The 24,078-nt window shown below is 45.7% G+C and overlaps 1 protein-coding gene across 3 annotated transcripts in view; it reads right to left on the bottom strand.

The window, feature by feature from the left end:
• The window catches only part of FBXW8 (F-box and WD repeat domain containing 8), a 126,545-nt gene that overhangs the window by 75,653 nt on the left and 26,814 nt on the right, over positions 1-24,078 (bottom strand). For all 3 annotated transcript variants that reach the window (XM_045457952.1, XM_045457950.1, XM_045457951.1), the window contains exons 3-4: positions 11,282-11,446; positions 8,612-8,700 (exon numbers count right to left, since the gene is read on the bottom strand). In XM_045457952.1, the coding sequence (XP_045313908.1) occupies positions 8,612-8,700; positions 11,282-11,446 (254 nt within the window). The remainder of the gene's footprint in view (positions 1-8,611; positions 8,701-11,281; positions 11,447-24,078) is intronic.

Raw genomic sequence — 24,078 nt, 5'->3', positions numbered from 1 at the left:
CCTTGCTACGAGGCCTCAGGCCAGGAATGCAAATGTTTGCATTTGTGTGTCAAATCCGGGAAGCTGGTAGCGGCCGGGTGTGGAGAAGGATCCTGAAGCTGAACGCCATCACAAATGCCGCGATGGATTATTAATGCCCATCGCAGGTGTGGGACTGAGGAGTGACAGCACGTAGGGAACTCATTCGCATCCCTGCCTCAGACAAAACTCTACCCGCCAGCTCCCACTCATCCTTCCAGACTCGGCTGAGAAGTCACGTCCCAGCAGAAAGCCGGCCTGACTCCAGGCCCGGACGAGGTGCCTCTCCCCAGTGTACTATGGCGGGCGCCCTGCTCTCGGCCTCCCCTCACGTCTCCCTGGTTGTTCTGTGGCCGCCTGGACCGTGTCCCTTGCCAGCCGGGGAGCAAGGGAGGTGTCTGGAGTATTCATACGTGCTTAGTAAATGTTGAATGAATCAATCTACCGACTTAAACTCAGAAGGTAGAAGTGGTTTAAAGCCTACAAAGCAATTTGGCAGAGGTCCCACATTTCAGGAAACATTTTTTTCCCTTAACATGTAGAAGCTTTAAGGACTATTCTCATGCTCCATAGTTTATTTAGTAATAACCAAAGAGTACAAATCAATGAAATCAAGAGTATTTACTGTTTTCTATGAAACATGACTGTATTGGATTATGCAATTAACAAAATGAACTCAATCCCACAGTGCAGTCTTTCCGTGGAAAAGCACTACTGTAGACATCAAGTGCAGCTTAAGACGCATCAATTGAAAAATAATGAACATCTTAATGGACCTTACGAGATACATGCACTACACACTTAAAACTGTTTTCCATACATCTTGGTTAATCACAATCAATAGAGTCAGAGTCAATGATGGTTATGCAGAGTTATTGTAGCTGTGGCCCTTCCCATTATTCCTTGGAGAACCAGAGATGGATAAATGCAGTCATGAGTTCACCAGTATTTATTAAGGATATTCTGGAGCTCCTTCATTAAGGATACAATAAATGTAATGCTCTTCTCCAGTCTCTTATCAATACCTTACCTCAGACTTATTTACCAGAAGAGCATGTATACCTCACAGCAGAAAATAAATAAATTTAGAAGTACTTTTAAAAAAGAGGTCCCTAACGGATAATGATCGAATTCCTTATGGGAAACAGTCCAATGTCATAATGAGCCGCAGCACAAAATCTATATAAACCAAGGTTGAAAGGAAAACTGTCAAGAGAAAAAGTTCCTTAAGAAGGAGAAAGATAAAAAGCATGTCCTTACTAAGTATAAGCGAGGGGACATTTATCTAACACATCTTTATCACCGGTCTCTACTTACAAAGCATGTTATCTCCAAAGTCTCAAAGCAATCCACAGGTATTACCCGTTTTTTATACATTCACTTGAAGCTAGCCGAGTACTAAATCCTGTCTTTGCCGTCTTTAGCTCCTGGGTAGAATATATTTTTAAAATGGGGCACACACACGATTTTTTTTTAACGTTTATTTATTTTTGAGATAGAGAGAAAGACAGAGCATGAATGGGGGAGGGTCAGAGAGAGGGAGACACAGGATCCGAAACAGGCTCCAGGCTCTGAGCTGTCAGCACAGAGCCCGACGCGGGGCTCGAACTCACAGACCGCGAGATCATGACCTGAGCCGAAGTCGGCCGCCCAACCGACTGAGCCACCCAGGCGCCCCCACGATTTTAGAGGAAAGCCATTTGTGGTATGGTACATAGTCAACGAAAGGGCACTTTTTTAATTACTGGGAAAAAGTGGAGGAAGAGGGGCTAAAAGCAGGGTATTTCAAGTTCCCTTAGATGTGGGACTGCATTTGAATCACTATTTTCCTGTAGTTCTTATTTAGAAATAATGAGACAATTGCACTGCAAGTGCAAACTGAACCGGACAGTCAGACGTTCTATTTTACATATAGAAACTGGAAGCTCAAGGCTCAGCTTCCCCCCCCCCCCCCCCCCCCGCAGAAGCCTGGAAGCCCTGGTGTCCAGGTCGTGCGGATATACAGAGCTGATAAAGGCAGAAGCCGGAGCCACAGCCACAAGTCACTTGGCTGCTACAGACAGGTGCCGGCACTCTGGTCACACGTCTGCTCGGGCACTCTTGCCTCAAAAGGAACAGGGGTGGATGAAAACGAGACCACAGGGGACAGCAGTATCTTCAGGGAAGGAAGAGTGCTGATATTTTGCCACGCCAAATGCTAGTTCGCCCCTCCAACCACTCTTGGCAGAGGCACCGATCGCGGATCACGGATCAGAGACACTGAGACGCCGTCACCGTTCCTTCCAGTACAGACAGAGACCGTACGCTAAAAAGACAGATCACATCAGCAGAGGACAGGGCAGGAAAACATTAAGGAGTGCTGAGAAAAACCGCGACACAGAGAGGGGGCTTCATATCGTTTCAACCAAACGGGGAGGAAAAGGTCCCCGAATGGGGATAGAGAAGCATGCTCTTCCGCAAACCGCAACGCTTCTGGCTTGCAAATCGTGAGTAACAGTGAGGAGGGAGTTTGTTTGAAGACACCACCGTACACCCGGGCATCTGACAAAAGCGTCTGGGGGGCTAACAGCCTCATGGGGGGCGGCGCACAAGGCCCCCCGTGAGCCCCAGGCTGACAGTGTCCTGCGCGTCGTTCCTGGAGTTCTCTCCTTCACTAGGTGGCGGTAAAGCAAACCTCCTTCTGGCCCATCACACCTAGACCTACAGCTCAGGTTTACAACAGGGCCTCTCTCAACTCTCTTTCAACGCTCTTCCCTTCCAGAGTGCAACTGGGGACACGAAGAACAGTGGAAGCATCACAAAACAGGCCAGGGATGTTCCCCTAGGCTCATCTCTGATCCGCAGAACTTGAGAAACATTTTAAAATTCCCAGAGCTGTCATCACCAAAAGAAACACAAAGACCACACTTCCTAATCGCGGATAATCCACAAACCGTCCAGATCACATGTCTTCTTCTAAATACAAGGAAAAGCCCACACGAAACCTCAGTTTCAGGAGTCGTACCCCATCACAGAGGAAACACAGCCGGAGGATGAACTCTGACAGACAGGTGGTTTACTGCGTGGAGACTGCTGGCTTCTGAACACAAATTTCTCCTCAGGTTAAAGAAATGGGTGGGGCGCCTGGGTTAAGCATCCGACTTTGGCTCAGGTCATGATCTCGCAGTTCGGGAGTTCGAGCCCCGCGTCGGGCTCTGTGCTGAGAGCCTGGAGCCTGCCTCAGAGTCTGTGTCTCCCTCTCTGTCTGCGCCCCCCACCCCCACCCCGCCCTGCTCACACTCTGTCTCTCTCTCAAAAATAAACATTTTTTAAAATTTTATTAAAAAAAAAAAAAGAAACGGAAGTTTTAGCTGGAAGAACAAGGTATAGGTTGTGTCTGACTAACTCAGTCACAGGTGAAGGAACTTCTACTTTTCCAACCAGCAAAGACAACAACGGCTGCAGGTGCTTTCCAGGATGCTGCACACCACTGCTAAGCAGCCAAAGAAGACCACAGAAAGGCAAGAAGGGCAGCGACAGGAGCCCGGGCAGTAAGGTACGGAAGATGCGGTCAGGAAGCACAGAAAGCACAGGGTCCCAGAAGCAGGGAGTTTTCATCCCGTACACTTTCCTCCAAGGTTCTCGGGTGCCGGGCCCGGTGTCAGGCTCTGAGGGTCCACACGCGCTCGATGCACCACCTCCAGCACGTTAAGAGGGATACAGCCAACAAGACCCAACACGGCCACCACACGGGAGGGGATGGGCCAAGAAAAGACCGCCGGCCCGTGAGCACCCGTGACCGGTGACAGCATGTGGCTCGGTGGAAGGGCAGGGATGAAGCCATGCTGCAGGAGGTTAAGACGTGAACGTGTCTGCTCGTTACTTATGCACAGACACAAACGAGGGAGGTGTATTCAGGAGGGCAGGCTTGAGGGACGGTTTGGAGACTTCAAAGCAAAAAATTAGCCTGGAAAGGAGTTGAGGGTCATCGGGGCATTTCAAAAGTAGTTTCTTGGGGCACCTGGGTGGCTCAGTCGGTTACGCATCCCACTCTCGGTTTTGACTCAGGTTATGATCTCGCAGTTTCATGGGTTCGAGCCCTCGAGCCGCTGGCGCAGAGCCTGCTTGGGATTCTCTCGCCCTCTCTCTCTGCCCCTCCCCCGCTCGCACAGTCTCAGTCTCTATTCAATAAAAAAAATACAAAAAATATTTTAAAAATAATAATTTCTTAATCTGGAAAATGTGAAAATTTATTCCTCTAAATGCAGCAATTCCACAAATGGGACTCTAGCCTAGGAAAACGAGGCTAGGGACGTGTCATTCTTTATTCCACACACTTTTATGGAATTTAAAGGCTCTTTTTTTTTTTTTTTTAATTTTTTTTTTCACGTTTTTATTTATTTTTGGGACAGAGAGAGACAGAGCATGAACGGGGGAGGAGCAGAGAGAGAGGGAGACACAGAATCGGAAACAGGCTCCAGGCTCTGAGCCATCAGCCCAGAGCCCGATGCGGGGCTCAAACTCACGGACCGCGAGATCGTGACCTGGTTGAAGTCGGATGCTTAACCGACTGCGCCACCCAGGCGCCCCTAAAGGCTCTTGATAAGCACGTGTTTTATAATTTTTAAAGAAGATTGGTAGTACGGGCCATCACAGTAGCAAATGAGGACTCGAGAAGGGAGCCCTGGTGCCCGGCTCTCCACGTGGACACTGCAGATGAACGGCAGAGCGGCCGTGCACGCACACGCCAGTCCCGGCTCACCACACCCCTCAGCCTCGGTCAGCCACACAAAACGAGCGTGCTTTGAAACAGTTTCCTCGACAGCTCCTTCCAGGTTTAAAACTACATGATTCCAAGTTTCTTGAAAAGACTAAGAAAAATCAAAGAACAGACCAGAGAAACTAGGGATTTCTCCAGTGTACCATGTAACATGCGGTATACAGGTGGGATGGGGGTCTGTATATTAAATTGTAGTACTTCTTTCGGACAAAATGATGTACAAGCACTTTGTGGCAGTTAATCAAATATCACATGCCACCCCTAGTTTTAAAAAAGATGCTTACAGGGACACCTGGGTGGCTTAGTCATTTAAGTGTCCAACTCCTGGTTTTGGCTCAGGTCATGACCTCATGGTATGTAAGTTCGAGCACCACGACGGGTTTTGACGGGTTTTGTGTTGACAGTGTGGAGCCTGCTTGGAATTCTCTCTCTCTCCCTCTCTCTCTGCCTCACCCTGCTCTCAAATAAACTAAAAAAAAAAAAAAAAAAAACAAAAGTGCTTACAAATTAACTGCACAGAAAATACAAAGCTGTGAATTATTTCAAAGTAAAGCCACAGCAGAAAACAAAAATGTCAAGGCAAAGCTGTGCTAGAAGCTGCAGACAGTCACTTCCCCAGGAGTCAGGAGGTGGGCAGGTATTGGGGTGGGGTTAAGAGGCCAGGGGGCTATAGATGCCCATGGGAGGAGAGAAGACTTGAGTTGGGCCTTAAAGAATGGGGACTGGGTTCTCTTTAGGGTGATGAAAATGTTCTGGATGAGACGGTGGCAGAAGGTTACACAGCCTTGTGAATATACTAGAAATTACTGACTTCTGCAACCTAAAAGGGTACATTTTATGGTGTATGATTTATATCTCAATGTTAAAAAATAAAGAAGACATGGCCAGAGGCAACTGAAGCACCGTGGGAAAAGCCAAAGTTACCCTCAGGAGAGTAATCAGGAGAAAGGTAGGTTGGAAACCAATTTCAAAGGGCTCAGAACATCAGGAAAAGGTAACTTGAAATTACCATCTGTGAGATAGTAAGGGAAGCGAAGACTCCTGGAAAAAAGAGCAAAAGACCAAAAGCCCTGAGAATAACATCTGCCTACTCTGCTGGAAGACAAGTCTGAGGGAGGAGGCGTCATCCAGGTCCTGCTCATTTGAGGTCTGGGTCTCGGGCAGGTTTGAGTGAAAGAGTATTTGAAGGTTACTCTGGTTCTGAGTGAGGCAGAGCAAGGCAGACCCAAGATGGGGTCACCTGCAAGGCTAATTGTAATGCAAATTACTCTAGGCCTTAGCAATGTGACTCCAAAGCAGGAACTTTTACAGAGGCTTGAAAAAGATGGGAAGAAGCAGGAGGTTTCGTAACAGCCCTTGCTGTCAATTATATGAAACAAACTTAACAGATTTCGGTTTAGCTGTAGGTGCACAAAACTTAAGTCCCCGAACAAATTCTGCTTATGATCAAAGGGAGAGAAAGGAAAAGAAGCAAAATCAGAGAAACACAGCCTAAGGACGGGGGAAAGAGATGGCGAAGTGGCTGGCGTCTCTGCAGGCAAGTCCTTGGAGATGCACAGGCTGCACAAAGCCGGGCGAATACGACATTGATTGGGAATGAGGTAACCACAAACACCGCTGTCTCAAATGAAAAGGGATCCAAGATCCGACCCAGAAAACAAGCATCGTAACCACCAGATAAAATTTTAATGATAAACACAAGATGCTCTACGCACAAGCAAGACCGAAGTACCCAATGCCAGGCCGTAAACGTAAGATTCTCTTAGGAAGAGGAGTCGGGAGGAGCCTCTCTGACCCACAGGTCCTGCTTCATCCTATCGACCCACCAAACTCTGCCACCGCTTTGCGTTGCGCTGGCATCATCTGTAACATGGAGAAGCCCTCAGGGGAATGGAGAGGCAGGAAAGAAAGGGCTGGCCTCTGGACTCGTGGCCAGCCTGCCCTTGTGAGGTCCGTGTCCAGATCAATTCACACTTGGCTTCTGAGATTAAAGTCCCCTTTAGCCATAATTTCTTCTATGACTCTCAGTCCAAACTCAATATTCTGTCCTCAAAGGCCTCCTGACACACCAGGAGACCCCTTGAAGCTCGAAGGACAGAGGTCCTTTCCAAGTTACCATGGAGTCTTAGAATTTGTGGGCAGAAAGGACCATATGGAGCACGAGCTCTTAGGCCCACATTTTAGCAATGAGAGACAGAAGCCAAAAGCCACACTTCCGTATTTGTGGTCCACTCATCTTTCTAAAAACAGTAGTTCTATGGCATTTACAGCAAGGGCATTAACCTCTAAATTGTGGCCAGCAAAACAAAAGCTAAGGAAAAGTGTTCCTCCTGAGCAGATCTTGTTTAAAGCAAACATACTTTTTTTAGGCCCCGCAGATCACGGAACATTTACCTGTTTGGAGTTTCAACTCAAATGGTGTCCTTCGAGGAATGCTTAAGGATCGAGTCTTCTTGGGGCACCTGGGTGGCTCAGTCAGTTAAGCGTCTGACTTTGGTTCAGGTCATGATCTCACAGTTTGTGAGTTCAACCACCACATCTGGCTTTCTGCTGACAGCTCAGAGCCTGGAGCCTGCTCTGGACTCTGTGTCTCCCTTGGTCTCCGCCCCTCCCCTGCTTGCCCCCTGTCTTTCAAAAGTAAATAAATAAATAAACATTAAGAATGGGGGGGGGGGAAGGAAAGCGTCCTCTTTAAAGAAAAAGACTACCTACTACCAAGCTGTTCAGGCCAAGGTTTGTTTTTGGTTTCCTCCAAGTAGAAACCTCTCCTAGGGGACTCACCCCAAATCTAATCCAGACTCAGGGTTTTAAGTATTCTGGTCTCCACTTCAAATGTTAAGTATACAATTTGAGACGTAATTCAAGACGGCTTTTTTTTTTTAATGTTTATTCATCTTTTCCTGAAAATTTGTTAGTTTTTAAATATAATGTATTGTCAAATTGGCTTGCATACAACACCCAGTGCTCATCCCAACAAGTGCCCTCCTCCATGCCCATCACCCACTTTCCCCTCTCCCCCAACCCCCATCAACCCTCAGTTTGTTCTCTGTATTTAAGAGTCTCCGATGGTTTGCCTCCCTCCCTCTCTGTAACTATTTTTTCCCCTTCCCCTCCCCCATGGTCTTCTGTTAAGCTTCTCAAGATCCACGTACGAGTGAAAAACATGAGATCTGTCAAGATTGCTTCTCAATCCAAAGATGAAATAGGTCTCCTCACTGTACATTAAAGAAATACACAAACTGTTTCACATTTCTGTAGTCAAACAGGAAGAATTCACGAAAGGGGTTTTTGGGACAGAAGCCACTGGAATTTACAGAAGCTAAAATTCAATTTCTTCGTGATGGAGATAACTAAAAAGCCTATTTCAGGACAAGTTAAGCAGCAGATACACACTGTGTGGCGGGGCAGGAAGATTATGTGTGGCCTCGGCCCTTCCTCCTAACGGCCTCGGAACAAGAGGAAGAGTGGGCTCTGTTTGTGCCAACACGTATCATCCTTGCTTGACTTTTTTATGTCTTCATAAAATACTGACGGTTTGCCTCAATGAACATCTAACCTAACACGCCACAAGAGTGATTTAAAAGCCAGGGAAGACACATGGAGACAAATGGACTGTAGCTCTAGGCTACACCGCGTGCTTCTCACCACCAACTTCAGACTCCGATCCCGGACGGCAGAATCATGGAGAGTGTCCGTCTCAAACCCGGGCTGAGGCGGGAAGGTACACGCTCTCAGGGGAAGATCGCGGCACTGAGGCTCAGAGGGTGGCGCGTGAGAAACGAAAGACCTTAAGATGAAGAGTTAATTACTATGTGAAAAAAGGTTTTTGCTTACCCGGCAATGACAACGCCGTCATGGGAATGCACGTCACACAAAACCGCATCGGGAACGTGCTCCAGTTCGCTCACGGCACCTTTGCGATTCTGCATAAGGAGAAGGGGGATGCAGTTGGTCGTACTCTCGGGACACCCCGACGGCAGCACTCCGCGCTCAGCTACGCTCCACGGCCGTGTCTTACCACGGGTATTGTGCTCAAAGTCACCGGGGCGTTCCAAAGGACCACGAGGACAGCTAATCTGCTAAGGTATTAGCATTTACGAGTTACCCCACACAAGAAGACCGTGAACCCGGGGGCACGGCCGTGGGAGACGCTGCTCCCGCGCTCAGGGGGGTTACAGGCTAGAAAGGCAAGGTGTGCGCTCCACTAGGCTGGCGGGGGCACGTATCTGAAGAAACACAAAGTCTGTTTCGAAAGCGCAGTTCCGAGGACAGAAAGTATTTAAGGGTGTTTTACGTGCCAACAGCCCTTACGAACACTCAGAGGATACGATGAGAGAGTACACACAGAGACAAAAGTCAGGATGGGGAAAGGAAGAAGACCGCAAGGTCAGAGGCTCGTGGAATTGGTATTTTTAAAGGAAACCCTAAAGCCCAGGACACGTGTGGTTCCTGAGACTAGGCGGCAGGTAGCAGATGGGTTTTCCACCGTATGGACTCTGGTGACTTTTGAGTCACTTGTACAAAGATCATCATGCCGGCCACAGGCCAGGCTGTACGGGAGGAGCATTAAACAGTCATCCTCGCCACTACCCTATGAGCGGGCTACCATCAGCCCCCACTTTAGAGAGGGGAAAACGGGGGCCTCCGAAGGAAAGCAACTTGCTCTAACACCACCTTTCATGTTTCGATGGAGCTTTCTCTCTAGAATCACAGTAAGAATCCCACCATCACAGTCAGGGCAGGATTCCCCATTTCACTTTCGTAGTCCTCACTGTTAACAGGGCCAGGAAAGGGGCTGAGCCATCTGACTCCAGTCCACTAACTCATTTATCAAGCGCTAACCAAACAAATGGCTTTATACTTGCTAAAGACAACGAGACGTTCCAGTCAACTGTATGTGACTTGCAGCGGTTATGGAGGCCCAGATGCCTGGGGGCAGGGCTCCGGACACCTTCACTGCTGCCACCTCCAGCGGATGAGGAGGTACCTGCCTCCCTCTGGGGCTTTCTCCACCACCAAAGAGGAAGCAGAAAACTTAGCGGCTGCGCTCTCTCAGGGTCTGACGGCTCAGAATTCGAGCCGATGTACACAGACCATTGCAGCACCCACGTGCACAAGTCAAAATATCCCTCCTTCCCGGAGGGAAAGGCCCCAGTTCAAGCTAACTCACCAGCTCTCCTTCAATTCCAGCCCTTCCTGCCAGGCTCGGGCCCAGCTCGTCTAAGCAGCTCTGTCAAACCCTCACAGCTGCCTCTCACCGACTTCCCTCAAGCAGGCCCAGCCAAGCACATGGGCAAGAAGGCTGGGTGGGGAGGGGTCTCCACACGAGGCTATCACCTGGTGAGCACACAGCTGCGGGGCCAGGGTGCTTTTTACTCAGAGGTGTCTTAACAGCCTATCAAAGGACACCTATGCTCGTTCCCCTTGGAAAGGCAGTTCTCAGCCGGGGGCCATTGTGCCCCCGCCCCAAGGGACATCTGACATGCCTGAAGCCATCTGTGGCTGTCACGACGTGGGGTAGGTGGAGGATGCTATTGGCACCCACTGGGTAGAGGTTAAGGAAGCTGCTCAGCATGCTACCACACACACAGGGCAGCCCCCACCAAAGGAATTGTCTGGCCCCTAATGCGAGGTTGAGAAACACTGCTCCTATTCGCTTTGCCAGAAACTGTGAGTTTACCCAGACCAAGAGCATCGGTCACGAACGAGGTTATGAGGTGACCGAGGACGGACCCGCACACAGGCAACGGGTCACCGTCAGTAATGAGCAAAAGCCTGTGATCTCAAAGTCCGTTAGGATCGACCTTTACAGGAGTGGAGGCAGTAGGTGTGGTTCCACCGCTGCCCTACGAGGGCATCTCCAGCTACCGGGTAGGAAGGAGGGCCGCCACCGCACTGTGGTCTTGTCAGGCCTCGAACAGCTTTATGTAACGCCGTTCTTGACAGCGATTTCCTACAGAAACACAGCACCGTGCAAATTCTTAGCTGTGATCTAATATTTCTGTAGAGATTTTGAAGTGATAAATGCTATGGAAGCAAGCCAGTGGGTTATGTGAGGGGAGAGAAGACAGGACTCAGAGACATTTAACAACCTCCCTCGCAGTCACTGGAAATCACATTTGCGGCACTGCTTTCGTATTCAGGCGGTGCTTTTGCTTTGTTGATGCGTCAGGGGTCAGGGTCGGTGAAAGTGAAAGGGGACTGCACTGAGCACGAGCCATCAGAGGGGAGGGGGCGGCACCCCAACCTCACCCCTCCTCTCCTAGACAACAGGATGCTCCCCAACAGCACGGTTGCAAAGGGGGGCAGATACCCTAACGGCGAGCAAAACGGGCAACGAACCACCGGCAGCCGACAGGATGCTCACCGCACTCCTCTTTGCTTTTGGCAGTTAGTTGGCCTCAGGCCGTAATCGGAGGGCCTGCGGGGTTAATCCGGGGCCTGGATTCCCGAATCCTTGCCGGCTATTCTTCAGTACAGGTAACGAGACTGGCCACCGCCTACCTTCCAGTTGGTTCTTAACATGTGTTCCTTGGCTCGGCACTCTTGGAAGATGAGCTTCCAGCACGAGTAATCAGAGATGCTGCTCTCGGGAAGGTGCCCTTCCTGCCGGCACAGCCGGTACCAAAGCACTTCGTCTTCGGCAATCACCTTCCACGTCTTGCTCACCTAAAACGGCACAAGTGACACAAATGTCGAATTCTGCAATTAGAGAAGCCCCTCGCCATCCAAAAATCAATCAACACCTTTATTATTACCCCGAGTTTATGGCAGTATAAAACGTCTCATTAACAAAACATTCTGAGGTGGAAAAGAAATACAAGCAAACGTTTCCAGTTTTATTTTTCGAGACTTCCAAACTGTTGTTCTATCATTTCATACCACATGTTAGATGCCTTGGTTAAATTATTGTATAACGTGTAAGGAAATTATTATATAACATGTAAGGAGAAAATACACAAATACATAAACGGCAAAAAATGTAAACTGCAACTGTACAGTTTTTCAGACCAGAATGTCTTCACTTTCCTTTTACCAATAGGCACTTGTATTTCTTTCCCTTTCTTTCTTTCTTTTTCTTCTTTCTTTTTTTTTTTTTTTTTTTTTTTTTTTTTTATATTTCTTCTTATACAAGTGGAGACTGACTGTCTCTGAAATAAAAGGCTGTAAGAAAATCAATATCCATAACTCAACACTTCTGGTCATATGAGAAATTCAAATTTATATTATGTAGAAAAACTTAGACTTTAAGTGGATAGACTAAAAAAAAAATTTTACACAAAACTCAAGCTGTTCACCAGGACCGTAACGTCTGATAGAGAGAAATTAATGTTCTGTCTGGACTGAATTTCAAATCCCAACAGTATCCAGAGGAAATGGCCATTTTTGCTATTAGTATTCTGTCCTCCAAACCTAACTCAGGGGACAGAGCAGTTACTTCTTCACAGGATACCGTACAAAGTTGCACAAAAGGTGGACTCTGTTGGCAAGATGAGAGAATGATCCAGCAAATCAACATGATCTTGAGTCTGTGGGGTCAAGTGCTTAACACTTGCCGCCCATCTAAAGGTTGAGACTCATTTCTAATAAAGTGAAGGTCATGGCCACTGGTTTACAGTAACCTGTGCTCCTGAACACTCCCTTGGGGCCACTTCAAGACGTAGAATACACAGACAGAAGAGAGAACACGAGACAAAGTAGGCGAGAGTGCACACGGCATGTGTCTCATTAGGATTCCTCGTTTGAAGAAGTACCAATAGGTAGTTCACTTTTAGGATGGCAGAATAAAGAACTCCGAAAATCTGCTCCTACATTCAAGCAACAAGAATACTGCCAAAAGTTGTCAAAATCAACTTTTTCAGAACTCTGGAAATTAACTAAAGACTTTCAACATTCCGAGGAGCATTTATTCAAGAAAAATGGCTTCATCTTGGTAAGGGCAACTACCTCCACGCTGTTTTAACTTGCACTAATCCCATCCTCCTCTTCGGGCACCACAGGTAGCTCCACGGTAACCTTGAAAAACAACAGCTTCGCAACTATGGTAGCTGTGAAAACCAGCAGCCTGGAAGACACCGAAGGGGCCAGATGGCTTCACAGGTGCCCAAAATGCCATCCCCAGGAAATGGTCACCATTTGACCTGTGAGACAGCCTGCTGGAAAGCTCTCTTCTGGAGGCTTGTCTTTATCTGACCTGACTTAAAGCTTCCTCTGCCTTATCTCCAGTGCATTTGTCCCAAACAGTAAGGGAGAACTGTTTAAGGTTGTGGCTGCCTGAGGTACCATTACCACCCTGGGGCTACAAAGAGCTGACCTAAAACTTAAAAGGAAAACCTGGGGAATGGGATGTCCATAAAGGGCTTTGAAAGGCTCCCACAGATTTCTGGGAGTCAGTGTCATGCACCTGTATAGGACTGTGTGTGCGCCCAGAAAAGGGATCAGAAGGCCCTGATCTCTCACCCTGGCTCAGCTTGAAGCTTTGCACAGCATGATGTGAAGGCTAAAACAGAGTTGTGAACCGCTGGCACAATGAAAGCATGCCCCAACATACAGAAAGCAACTCAGCAAAAGATGGGAGATTTATTGCTTCAACATATTTAAGGAAACCTCTGTCCAATCACTAACCACTCAGCTAAATGAGCAGAGATTTCAGTGGTCACACATGACAAAAAATACAAACCAGAGTATTAGTCCAGAAAAGTCACTAAAAAATAGCAGCAATAACAAAGAGCAACAACTAACTCTCCAGAAGAGAGTGAATCACATTTTAAAGGAGTTGTCACATTTTAACAGTCCAGTTTTTAAACACAAAATGTAGACACATGCAAAGAAACAGTAAAGAATGAACCATATATGGAAAGAAAAAGCAGCCTGAGCAAGTCCAGACTTTGGACTTATTAAACTAAGACTTTAAGTCAGCTATTATAAATATGTTCAAAACACTAAAGGAAAGCATGTCTAGAAAAATAAAAGTTATAAGCACAATGTTTCACCAAGTAGAAAACAGTGATAAAGAAACTTTAAAAAAACACAAGTTTTAAAGTCAAAAAGCACAGTAACTGAAATAAAAAATTCAATAGAGGGGTTCAACAGATTTGAGCTAACAGAATAATCAGCAAACTCAAGGTCAATTAAGATTATCCAGTCTAGGGGCGTCTGGGTGGCTTAGTTGGTTGGGTGTCCAACTTCGGCTCAGATCATGATCTCGTGGTTCAGGAGTTCAAGCCCCGCATTGGACTCTCTGCGGTCGGTGGGGAGCCTGCTTCAGTTCCTCTGTCCCCCCTCTCTCTCTGCCCCTCGTCAGCTCGTTCTGTTTCTCTCCCTCCCCCCCTCCCCCCCCCCCCCCCCCCCGCTTTCGGAATAAATAAACTTAAAAAAAAAAAAAAAAAAAGGACAAAAGAACCCCCCTTCCCAAAATTAACAAAATTAACAGAACCTCAGAGACCTACTGGATACCATCCAAGTGGATCAACAAAGGCATTATCGGAGTCCTATAAGGGAAGGAGAAAGGGGTAGAAGGAACGTCTGAAGAAATAATGGCTAGAAACTTTCCAAACATGATGAAAAACATTGATCCACACACTAAAGCAGCTCACTGAACTCCATGAAGGATAAACTCAAAGAGATTCACACCTAGACACATCATAGTCAAATTGTTGAAAACTGAAAAGCAACAAAAGAAAAAGACACATTGTGTGTTCTTCTCATTAAAAATTAGGGAGGTCAGAAAGCAGTCGGCTGGCATATTCAAAGTGCTAAAGGAAGAGACTGCTAACCAGTAACTGCATCTAGCGAAACTACCCCCCAAAATAAGAGAGAAATTATTCCAAGATAAATAAAAATAAGATAATTCATCACTAGTAGACTTGTCCTACAAGAAATACCAAGGGAGTCCTTTAGGCTAAAATACAAGGACACCAGACAGGAACTCAACCCACATAAATAAAGAAAGTAAACCGGTAAAGGTCATTACAAGGGTAAATATAAAAGACAGTATAAATATAGTTTTGCTTGCAACGCTTTTCTTTTATCTAATTAAAAAGATAACTGCCTAAAGTAAAACAATAAAGACATAATTTGTATGAAATAATAGTTAAAGAAGGGAGAAGGAATGAAGTTATATTGTAGCAGTTTTGCTATACTATTGAAAGTAAGTTGGCATTAATACAAACTAGATTGTTTTAAGACATCAGTTGTAATCCCTGGGCAATCATTAAGAAAAAAAACTTTAAAAAGAGTAGCAAAAGATAAAAGGAATTAAAATAGTATGCTAGAAAAAGGTCTACTTAAACACAAAAGGAGGCAGTAATGAAGAGAAAGAGGAACTAAAATGACATAAGCCATACAGAAAACAAATAGCAAAATGGCAGATATAAATGCTTCCTTATCAATAATTATATTAAATGGAAATGGACTAAGCACTCCAAGCAAAAGACAGAGATTGGTGGTATAAATAAACATGACCTAAGGATATGCTGACTACAAGATAACTACATACTTTTTTTTTTTTTTTTTAAGTAGGCTTCACTCCCAGTGTGGGGCTTGAACTCACAGCCCTGAGATCAAGACCTGAGCTGAGATCAAGAGTCGGACACTTAACTGACTGAGCTGCCCAGATGTCCCCATACATTTTTTTTAAATTAAACTCTGCACCCAACGTGGGGCTCAAACTCACAACCCCGAGATCAAGAGTCACATGCTCTACAACGGAGACAACCAGATGCCCTGAGACACACACACTTTAGATCCACACACACAAACAGTAAAAGGATAGAAAAAGGTATAACTTGTAAGCAGTACCTGAAAGAGAGCTAGAGTGCATATACCAATACCACTTAAAATAATTTTTAAGACAAAAATGATTACTAGAGACAAAAGATATTTTTATAATGAGGGTCAATCCATCACAAAAACCTAACAATTGTAAACATATATTCCTAACAACAAAGCCCCCAAACACAAGCAAAAAAATGAAAAAACTGAAGAAATGGATAATCGGACTCCAATACCCACTTTCGATAAAAGATAGAGTAAGCAGAATATCTATCAACAAGAAAATAGAAGAACCCAACACTATAAACCAACTAGACATAAGAGACATCCATGGGACACTCTACTCAACAACAATTTGAGCATTATTCTCAAGTGCAATGGAACACTCTACAGGATAGACCATATACTAGGCTATAAAACAAATCTCAATAAATTCAAAAGAACCAAAATTATACAAAGTATGTTCTCTGACCACGGTGGAGTGAAAATCAGACATTGATAAAAGGAGGAAATATGCGAAATTCACAAATGTGTGGAAATTAAACAACACACTAACAAATGTTAACATGCTAAACAACCAACGTGTCAAAGAAGAAACTGCAGAAGAAACTAGAAAATACTCTGCAGTGAGTGAAAATAATAGAACGTTCAAAACTTATGAGGCACAGTGAAGGCAGTGCTTAGAGAAAAATTTATAGCTATAAATTCCCATATTTTAAAAAATCTAGGGGCGCCTGGGTGGCGCAGTCGGTTAAGCGTCCGACTTCAGCCAGGTCACGATCTCGCACTCCGTGAGTTCGAGCCCCGCGTCAGGCTCTGGGCTGATGGCTCAGAGCCTGGAGCCTGTTTCCGATTCTGTGTCTCCCTCTCTCTCTGCCCCTCCCCCGTTCATGCTCTGTCTCTCTCTGTCTCAAAAATAAATAAATGTTAAAAAAAAAAAAAATTTAAAAAATCTAAAATCTATAACCTAGCCTTCCAGAGGCTAGGTTAGAGAAAAAGAAAACTAAACCCAAGAAGAAAATAAAAATTACAACAGAAACGGGGAGCCTGGGTGGCTCAGTTCGTTGAGCATCCGACTTCAGCTCCGAGCATGATCTCACGGTTCAGGAGTTTGAGCCCCACATCGGGCTCGCTGCTGTCAGCACAAAACCTGCTTTGGATCCTCTGCTCTGTCCCCTTCTCCCTCTGCCCCTCCCGGCTTGTGCTCACTCTCTCAAAAACAAACGTTAAAAAAAATTTACACACACACAAATTACAACAGAAATAAGTGAAACAAAAAGAAAATGAAGTAAGTAAAAACTGGTTACTTGCAAAGATCACCAAAATTTACAAACCTTTAGCTAGACTGACCAAATGGGGGCGTGGGTGTGGAGAAGGCTCAAATTCCTAAACCCAAGGAGAGGGGCCATCACCATCGACAACCACAAAAACGAAAAGCATTATAAAGGGACACTGAACAATTTATATGCCAAAACTAGGTGATTATAGGCAAATGCTTAGAAAAAGACACAAAGTACTGAAGTTAACTCGAGAAGATGGAAAATCTGCATAGACTTACAAGAGGTTACATTAGTGATTAAAACAACAACAACAACTTAGCACAAAGTAAAGCCCAAGCCTAGATGACATCACTGGTAAATTCTAAATGTTTGAAAAGAATTTTAAAAATGGTTAAAACTAAGTTAAAAGAACTTTTAAAAGAATTAACTCTTACCAAATGTTTTAAAAGATTAATGAATTAACCAATCATTCACAAATTCTTCCAAAAACAAAAGAGGAGGGAACACTTCCCAACACCTTCTACGAGGCTAGTATTTCTGATATCCAAAACAGACAAAGACCTCACAAGAAAACTACAAACCAATCATTCCTGATGTGATGAACATACTGTAAAAATCTTCAACAAAACCCTAGCAAACTGAATCCAGCTATGTACAACAAGGGTAGTACGTCATAACCCTGTGCGATTTGTCTCAGGAATGCAGAGTCAGTTTAACACACAAATATCAAGGTGATATCCTGGTACTAGGGTCAAGGACAAAAACCACATGCAGTTCTCAGATTAACAAACACTTTAAAATTAAAGGGAGTTCATTATATTCAAAATAAATCTGTACTATACAAAAGAGTTCCTTTACATAATGATGTCCCTAAAGAGCCTTAAAGTGATAGGGATGTAAATACAAATTTGATCAACTTTTTAGGAAGGCGCTCAAGGTCACCTGTATTATCCAAGGAGCAGCAAGATATAATAGAAAACCAGTTACACTTGGGGTGAAAAAAACCCCCAAACCTCAGATTCTTGTGTCCAGTCTTTCACTAACTAGCTGCGGGACTGTGACAAGGTCACTAGGCTTTTCCGCACCGCTTTCCTCCTCAGTGGTGGGGAGGAATCCGACACCCTAAAATGTCTCTTACAACACTAAACTATGACCCCGGGGCCTTGGTTTTCTCATCCTCCAAATGTGAGCCACCATATGCCACCACCCACAGGGCTGTTGTGCATCTCAAAGGGTTCAAGTGTTGTGCAAGTGTAATTCTTTACACACAGGTCACACACTACACAGGTCACCACCGATAACACTACAGGATACAGCTCCTTATTGTAAACTTACGCTGCTCCAATTACTTTAAAGAAGCCATTAGCTTTTTATTTTTACAAATAACTTTTATTAAATCTATAGTGGGGTGCTACTTGCTCCATGGCAGCAGAAAGAGGCTAGAACTTAGAAGTAAAAGTTAGTCTGAGGGGTGCCTGGGTGGCTCAGTCAGTTACTTAAGTGTCTGACTTCGGCTCAGGTCATAATCTCACAGTTCGTGAGTTCGAGCCCCACGTCAGGTTCTGTGCCAACAGCTCAGAGCCTGGGGCCTGCTTCAGATTCTGTGTGTGTGTGTGTGCGCGTGTGTGTGTCTGCCCCTCCCCCACTCACGCTGTCTCTGTCTCTCAAAAGACAGACATTAAAAAAATAATTTAAAAGAATAAGTAAAAATTAGTCAGAATCCAAGAACTCGGGTTGTTCAGTGTCAAAATTTCTGATTTTCCATCTCGAGCAGACTATATTAAAAACATTCCTTAGGACACCTTATTCAACTGAAAGTACACTAAAAGTGTCAAAGTGACACTGACCCACAGAACATTCTTGTGATGGCACACTGAAATTCTGGCTTCCTTGATTACATTTTTGCTGTGTATGCGGGCATGTAAGCTCTAGGTGTGACAAACAATCATGTCACCTAGGTCACCTTCCCTTTAGGCACGGGCACTCTGTGTGGAAGGCACAGCGTCAGAAATTAGACCAGGTGGCACAAAGTAGTACGAGGCTCCAATCACTTTTCTGAACCAAAGTGCCACACCATAATGCAGCAGGGGTCACACTGGCTCCAGTGTTCGATTGTTTAGAAACTGAAGAAGAGAGGTCCCGGAGACCAACCGGGGCAACTCCCCACCCCAGGAAGGGCTCCTCCTGGCAGCCCTGGTTGGGGAGAGGCTTCTGCAGAGAGCTGACCCTCACATCGGGCTGATCGACCGCAAAGCAGTCTGGCTATTAGGAAGTACTTCCTCCCTTTCCTTAGTAAAGGGATTCCACCCATGGCCCTGATTTTGCCTTTCTGAAGAAATCTCTATTCCTTCTTCCACCTGATAGTTCTTCAAAAGGCTGAAGATACCATCATGATTCCCCTTAGTCATCTCGTAGGTCTATCGTCCATTTCTTCAACTAACTGCCCTAGGACTAGACTGGTTCGTGTACCCATGATCTCTGAACGTACCCTAGTATTTATGCATATACAGTAACCCCCTTCACATGTGGTACTCAGGAGGTACTCAGGATGGAACACTATCCCAAATGTGGGCTGTCAAGTGCCACAAACAGGAGGATTTTAGCAGACGCTCATTTGCTGCTTCACTTGTAAATACACCATCGTGGCTACTAAACTCACAGTGCACCGAACCTTCTGGAGTCTGTTTAGTTAATTAAACATTTAAGGCAAACAACAACAAAAATACTACAAACACCTGTGGACTCACCATCCCACTTAAGATACTGATAAGTTTAAAGTCCCACGGGGCACCTGGGTGGCTCAGTCAGTTCAGCGTCCGACTTCGGCTCAGGTCATGATCTCACAGCTCTCGAGTTCGAGCCCCGAGTTGGGCTCTGTGCTGATAGCTCAGAGCCTGGAGCCTGCTTCGGCTTCTGTGTCTCCCTCTCTCTCTGCCCCTAACCCACTCGCATTCTGTCTCTGTCTCTCTCAAAAATAAATAAACATTAAAAAATTTTTTTAAAATAAATAAAATAAAAAATAAATAAAAATAACAAAGTCCTGTACATTTCTGATGCACATACTCTCCCCTGCCTCAAGGGTAATCTGAATTTGGTGTTCATCATTCTTCAGAGTTTTTTTTTTTTTTTTTTTTTTAAACACAAACGGCAATTAAAGTCCCTACCTCTTGGGGTGCCTGGGTGGCGCAGTCGGTTAAGCGTCCGACTTCAGCCAGGTCACGATCTCGCGGTCCGTGAGTTCGAGCCCCGCGTCGGGCTCTGGGCTGATGGCTCAGAGCCTGGAGCCTGTTTCCGATTCTGTGTCTCCCTCTCTCTCTGCCCCTCCCCCGTTCATGCTCTGTCTCTCTCTGTCCCAAAAATAAATAAACGTTGGAAAAAAAAAAAAGTCCCTACCTCTTACTTTCACTCTATGGTTTTTTTAATATAATTTTAAAACCTGTTTTAAACCCCAGCTCACTGTACCCACCCCCTTCCCAGCATTTTAGCGCATCCCTGAATCCCAATTCTGTCATCTGTTGCATTAGCTGCTTCTCCTATACATACTCTTCTGCAAAATATGGTCTGCGGGCCTTTGCGTCTTATTTACAAAAAAAAAAAAAAAGTTAACCAGGATGGGGCTGAGGACAGAGCCCGTGGCAAGCCACTATAGCCCTCCCCCCCACCAAGGCTGACATGGGTCCATTAAGCAGCCCACCCCAGGCCTGGCCACAGCATCAGTTACAAATCCACTTACCCACACTGTCAGCCCGCACTTCTCCACCTTAGCCAGGAGGGCATCAGGGAAACCAACCCTCACCTGATCACAAGTGGTCAGGCCATAAAGAATGGGAGAGCGACTCTGTAACACCGAAGCTCCAGTTCTGACGAGACAGAACACCACGGTTTTATTTTGGGCGTGTTTGGTCCACAGCTGAGCCTGCCCCTGCCACGAGCGGTGTCTGTCCATCTGTCTGTGCCAGAGTTGAGTCTGAGCACCGGGCAATCACGAAGAGCAGAGAGGGACGGACCAACGTGAGCTGTGAGGGAGCCAAGCCACAACTCAAATGGTTCCAGAGCAGAATCACCTCCCTACCAGACCTCTGGAATTCAGGGTTAAATAAAGTAGAAGATCAGGGCTAACAGCCAGCAACCCTAATGGGTCCTCAAAGGCAGCAAGTGCTAACTAAACACAGGGCAGCTCCCCTCTGATCTGGGGATACGTGAGCCTTTTCGGTAAAAATTATAAAATGTAAAATGTTGTAAAAACTATGAAATGTAACTGGACAAAAGACTCAGAGTAGCTGAGACAGAATATAAACGGTAGGCATTATTGCACAGACTGGCACTTTCCAAAGCATGTTCAGTAAAACAGCTCCTCAGGGGGGTTAATAATGTTACTTTTAAAAAGGATTCCATGGGGCGCCTGGGTGGCGCAGTCGGTTAAGCGTCTGACTTCGGCCAGGTCACGATCTCGCGGTCTGTGAGTTCGAGCCCCGCGTCAGGCTCTGGGTTGATGGCTCAGAGCCTGGAGCCTGTTTCCGATTCTGTGTCTCCCTCTCTCTCTGACCCTCCCCTGTTCATGCTCTGTCTCTCTCTGTCCCAAAAATAAATAAACATTGAAAAAAAAAAATTAAAAAAAAAAAAAAAAAAGGATTCCATGGCCGGGGTGCCTGGGTGGCTCAATCGGTTGAGCGTCCGACTTGGGCTCAGGTCATGATCTCACAGTCTGTGCCGACAGCTCGGAGCCTGGAGCTACTTCGGGTTCTGTGTCTCCCTCTCTCTCTGCCCCTTCCCCACTCATTCTCTGTCTCTCTCTCTCAAAAATAAACACTAAAAAAATTTTTTTAAAGGATTCCATGGTCAGAGGAGTTTGGGGAACACTGGTTTAACCAAAACTAAGCAGGGCTGTTTGCTGAAGAACTTCTGAGAGCTTTTAACCAACTGACACGTGCTGGAGCTCTCTCAGAAGGATGGGATACGCTGCGTTCCTCAAACTTACTTGGCTCCTGAACGCTTCCTGCAAGAACAGTCTGAGAGCTTTCGTGCTCTGCAGAAGACACTGGAGAGAACACCAATATGGGCTACTGGTGACCTGATTAAGGTCTGTGCTGGCCACAAGGAGCAGCAATTCTCCACCTGCCAGCTCCATCTGCCAAACAGACCCCCTTTGCAGGACACTCCTCCCCTGTGGTGGGGAAGCTACAGGGAAAGGTTTTGGTCTGTGCCTTTACAGTCAGGTTGGATCCCAAGCCTGGACCAAGTGTGGGACAATGTTTTTAACTCTCTAGTGCAAAAATTAGCTACAGGACATTTTGTTCTTTGTTGTTATTTTATTTTTTTAATTTTTTTTTAACGTTTATTTATTTTTGGGACAGAGAGAGACAGAGCATGAATGGGGGAGGGGCAGAGAGAGAGGGAGACACAGAATCGGAAGCAGGCTCCAGGCTCTGAGCCACCAGCCCAGAGCCTGACGCGGGGCTCGAACTCACAGACCGCGAGATCGTGACCCGAGCTGAAGTCGGATGCTTAACCGACTGAGCCACCCAGGCGCCCCTGTCGTTATTTTAATTAGATGGAGCCACTGAATCAGCGGCAGCGTTTGAAGAAAACCCAAATCCGATGCTCAGTGATTACAAGCTAGAAGATACCAGTTAAAATAAACATTCTGGAATAGTTTTCATGAGTTCTACTACACCATACAGTTCTCAGCCACTTTAAAATGGAGGAACTTTTTTCTCAGTGAAACTTTCAAGAAGTCCCCCATACATGAGACCTTAAAAGCACCAGAAGCAGAAAACAGGTTTTTCTCTCCCCTTCAAAGAAAATGCCAAGTCACTTTAAACAACATGACCTGAAATTTGTATAACAGGGTTTTGGGATGAAAAACGGAGAACAAAAAGTTGATGTTTCGGTACATCACTCCCACTGCTAGCCCCTAGATCACAGGGCTTATTCTGTGGAAAGTAATATTCAGGATCAAGTTTAAATCCTGGATAACCAACAATAATCTCTTTGAGGGATTTACAAAAACTAGAGGCGAGAGTTCCTTCCAAAAAGGGATCAGGACTATACCTACAGTTAGGTATTAAACACAGAAATGTGCCAACAATTTCTTTGGCAAACTGTAAAGGGAGGGTGCTTTTTCTCTCTTCTTTTAAAGGAACACAAAAATGACAGGTTTTAAGAATTTCTTTTAATCCTGAAAGGAAAAACAAAACAAAATAATAAGACCTAAACTTTCACAATTTTAAAGATTCTCACCAAAAAGAAAGCCAATAGTTTAAATTTCTTACATTAAATTAAATCTTGCAAGTTTATAAGCCTGAATTTTCCAAAGGCCTAATGGTCTTTAATACACTAGGACTGGAATGGCTCTGCCCAGTAAAAGCCCCACTGAGTGAGCCTCAGCTGTGAGAATTTGCTAATAAAAGTGTCTCCAGCATTTTGCTTTATAGCACCACTGTGAATTACAGCATCAAAAAAAAAAAAAAAAAAAAGAAAAAAAGAAAGAAAGAAAGCCCTTGGCTCCAAAACTAGCTTTATTAACTCTGCCTGGATTAGGGTTACCAGTGAGGCCCATGACAAGGGGAAAAGCATCATTGTTCTAGTCACATGTTCACGAATCAAGTCTATTTGGGGAAGATATACCTTGCACAGACAGTTCTACATACACTCATTCTCTCAATTTCCTTATCTCCTTTTTCCCCATTCACTCTCAAACCTGCTCACCCTAGCCCCAGATTCACCCCGTGTGCACCATGCCACGGATTCTGGTCAAGGTTGCCAGTGACCTCCAAGGTGCTCAATCCAATGGCTACTTCTCAGTCATCCTCTTGCTTAACAGTTGCACTTAACCCTCTGATCACCGTCTCCTCCTCGAAAAGGTTATCCCTTGGTTCCAGGGGACCGTGTGCTCTGGGTTTCTCCCCACGTCACAGGGACTGCCTTCTCCAATGCCTCATCTTGACCTCTCACCACTGTGGCGTGACAGGGCTCAATCCCTGAATCCCCCACCCCCTTCGCTCACTTCCCTGATGACCTCGGCCAGTTTCCTGGACTTAAATGCCAACGATGCGCTCACGGCTCCCCAGTTCCTATCTCCCTCCAGCCTCACATCTCACTACTGGTCTTCCCTGAAAACTTGGTCATCTCACGGTCTCCCCCTGGTCAGTAACCACAATCTCGTCCGTGCGGTTGTTTAGGCCAAATAAACAGAGTCCCGGCCAACTCCTCTTTCTCTCCCCCTTCCATGGCCATTGGCAGTCCCGA

Source organism: Leopardus geoffroyi, chromosome D3 (assembly GCF_018350155.1).
Source record: "Leopardus geoffroyi isolate Oge1 chromosome D3, O.geoffroyi_Oge1_pat1.0, whole genome shotgun sequence".
In the NCBI taxonomy this organism is placed as follows: domain Eukaryota; kingdom Metazoa; phylum Chordata; class Mammalia; order Carnivora; family Felidae; genus Leopardus; species Leopardus geoffroyi.
Note: the sequence above shows the minus strand (reverse complement) of the source record. Positions and strands in the feature narration are given on the sequence as shown.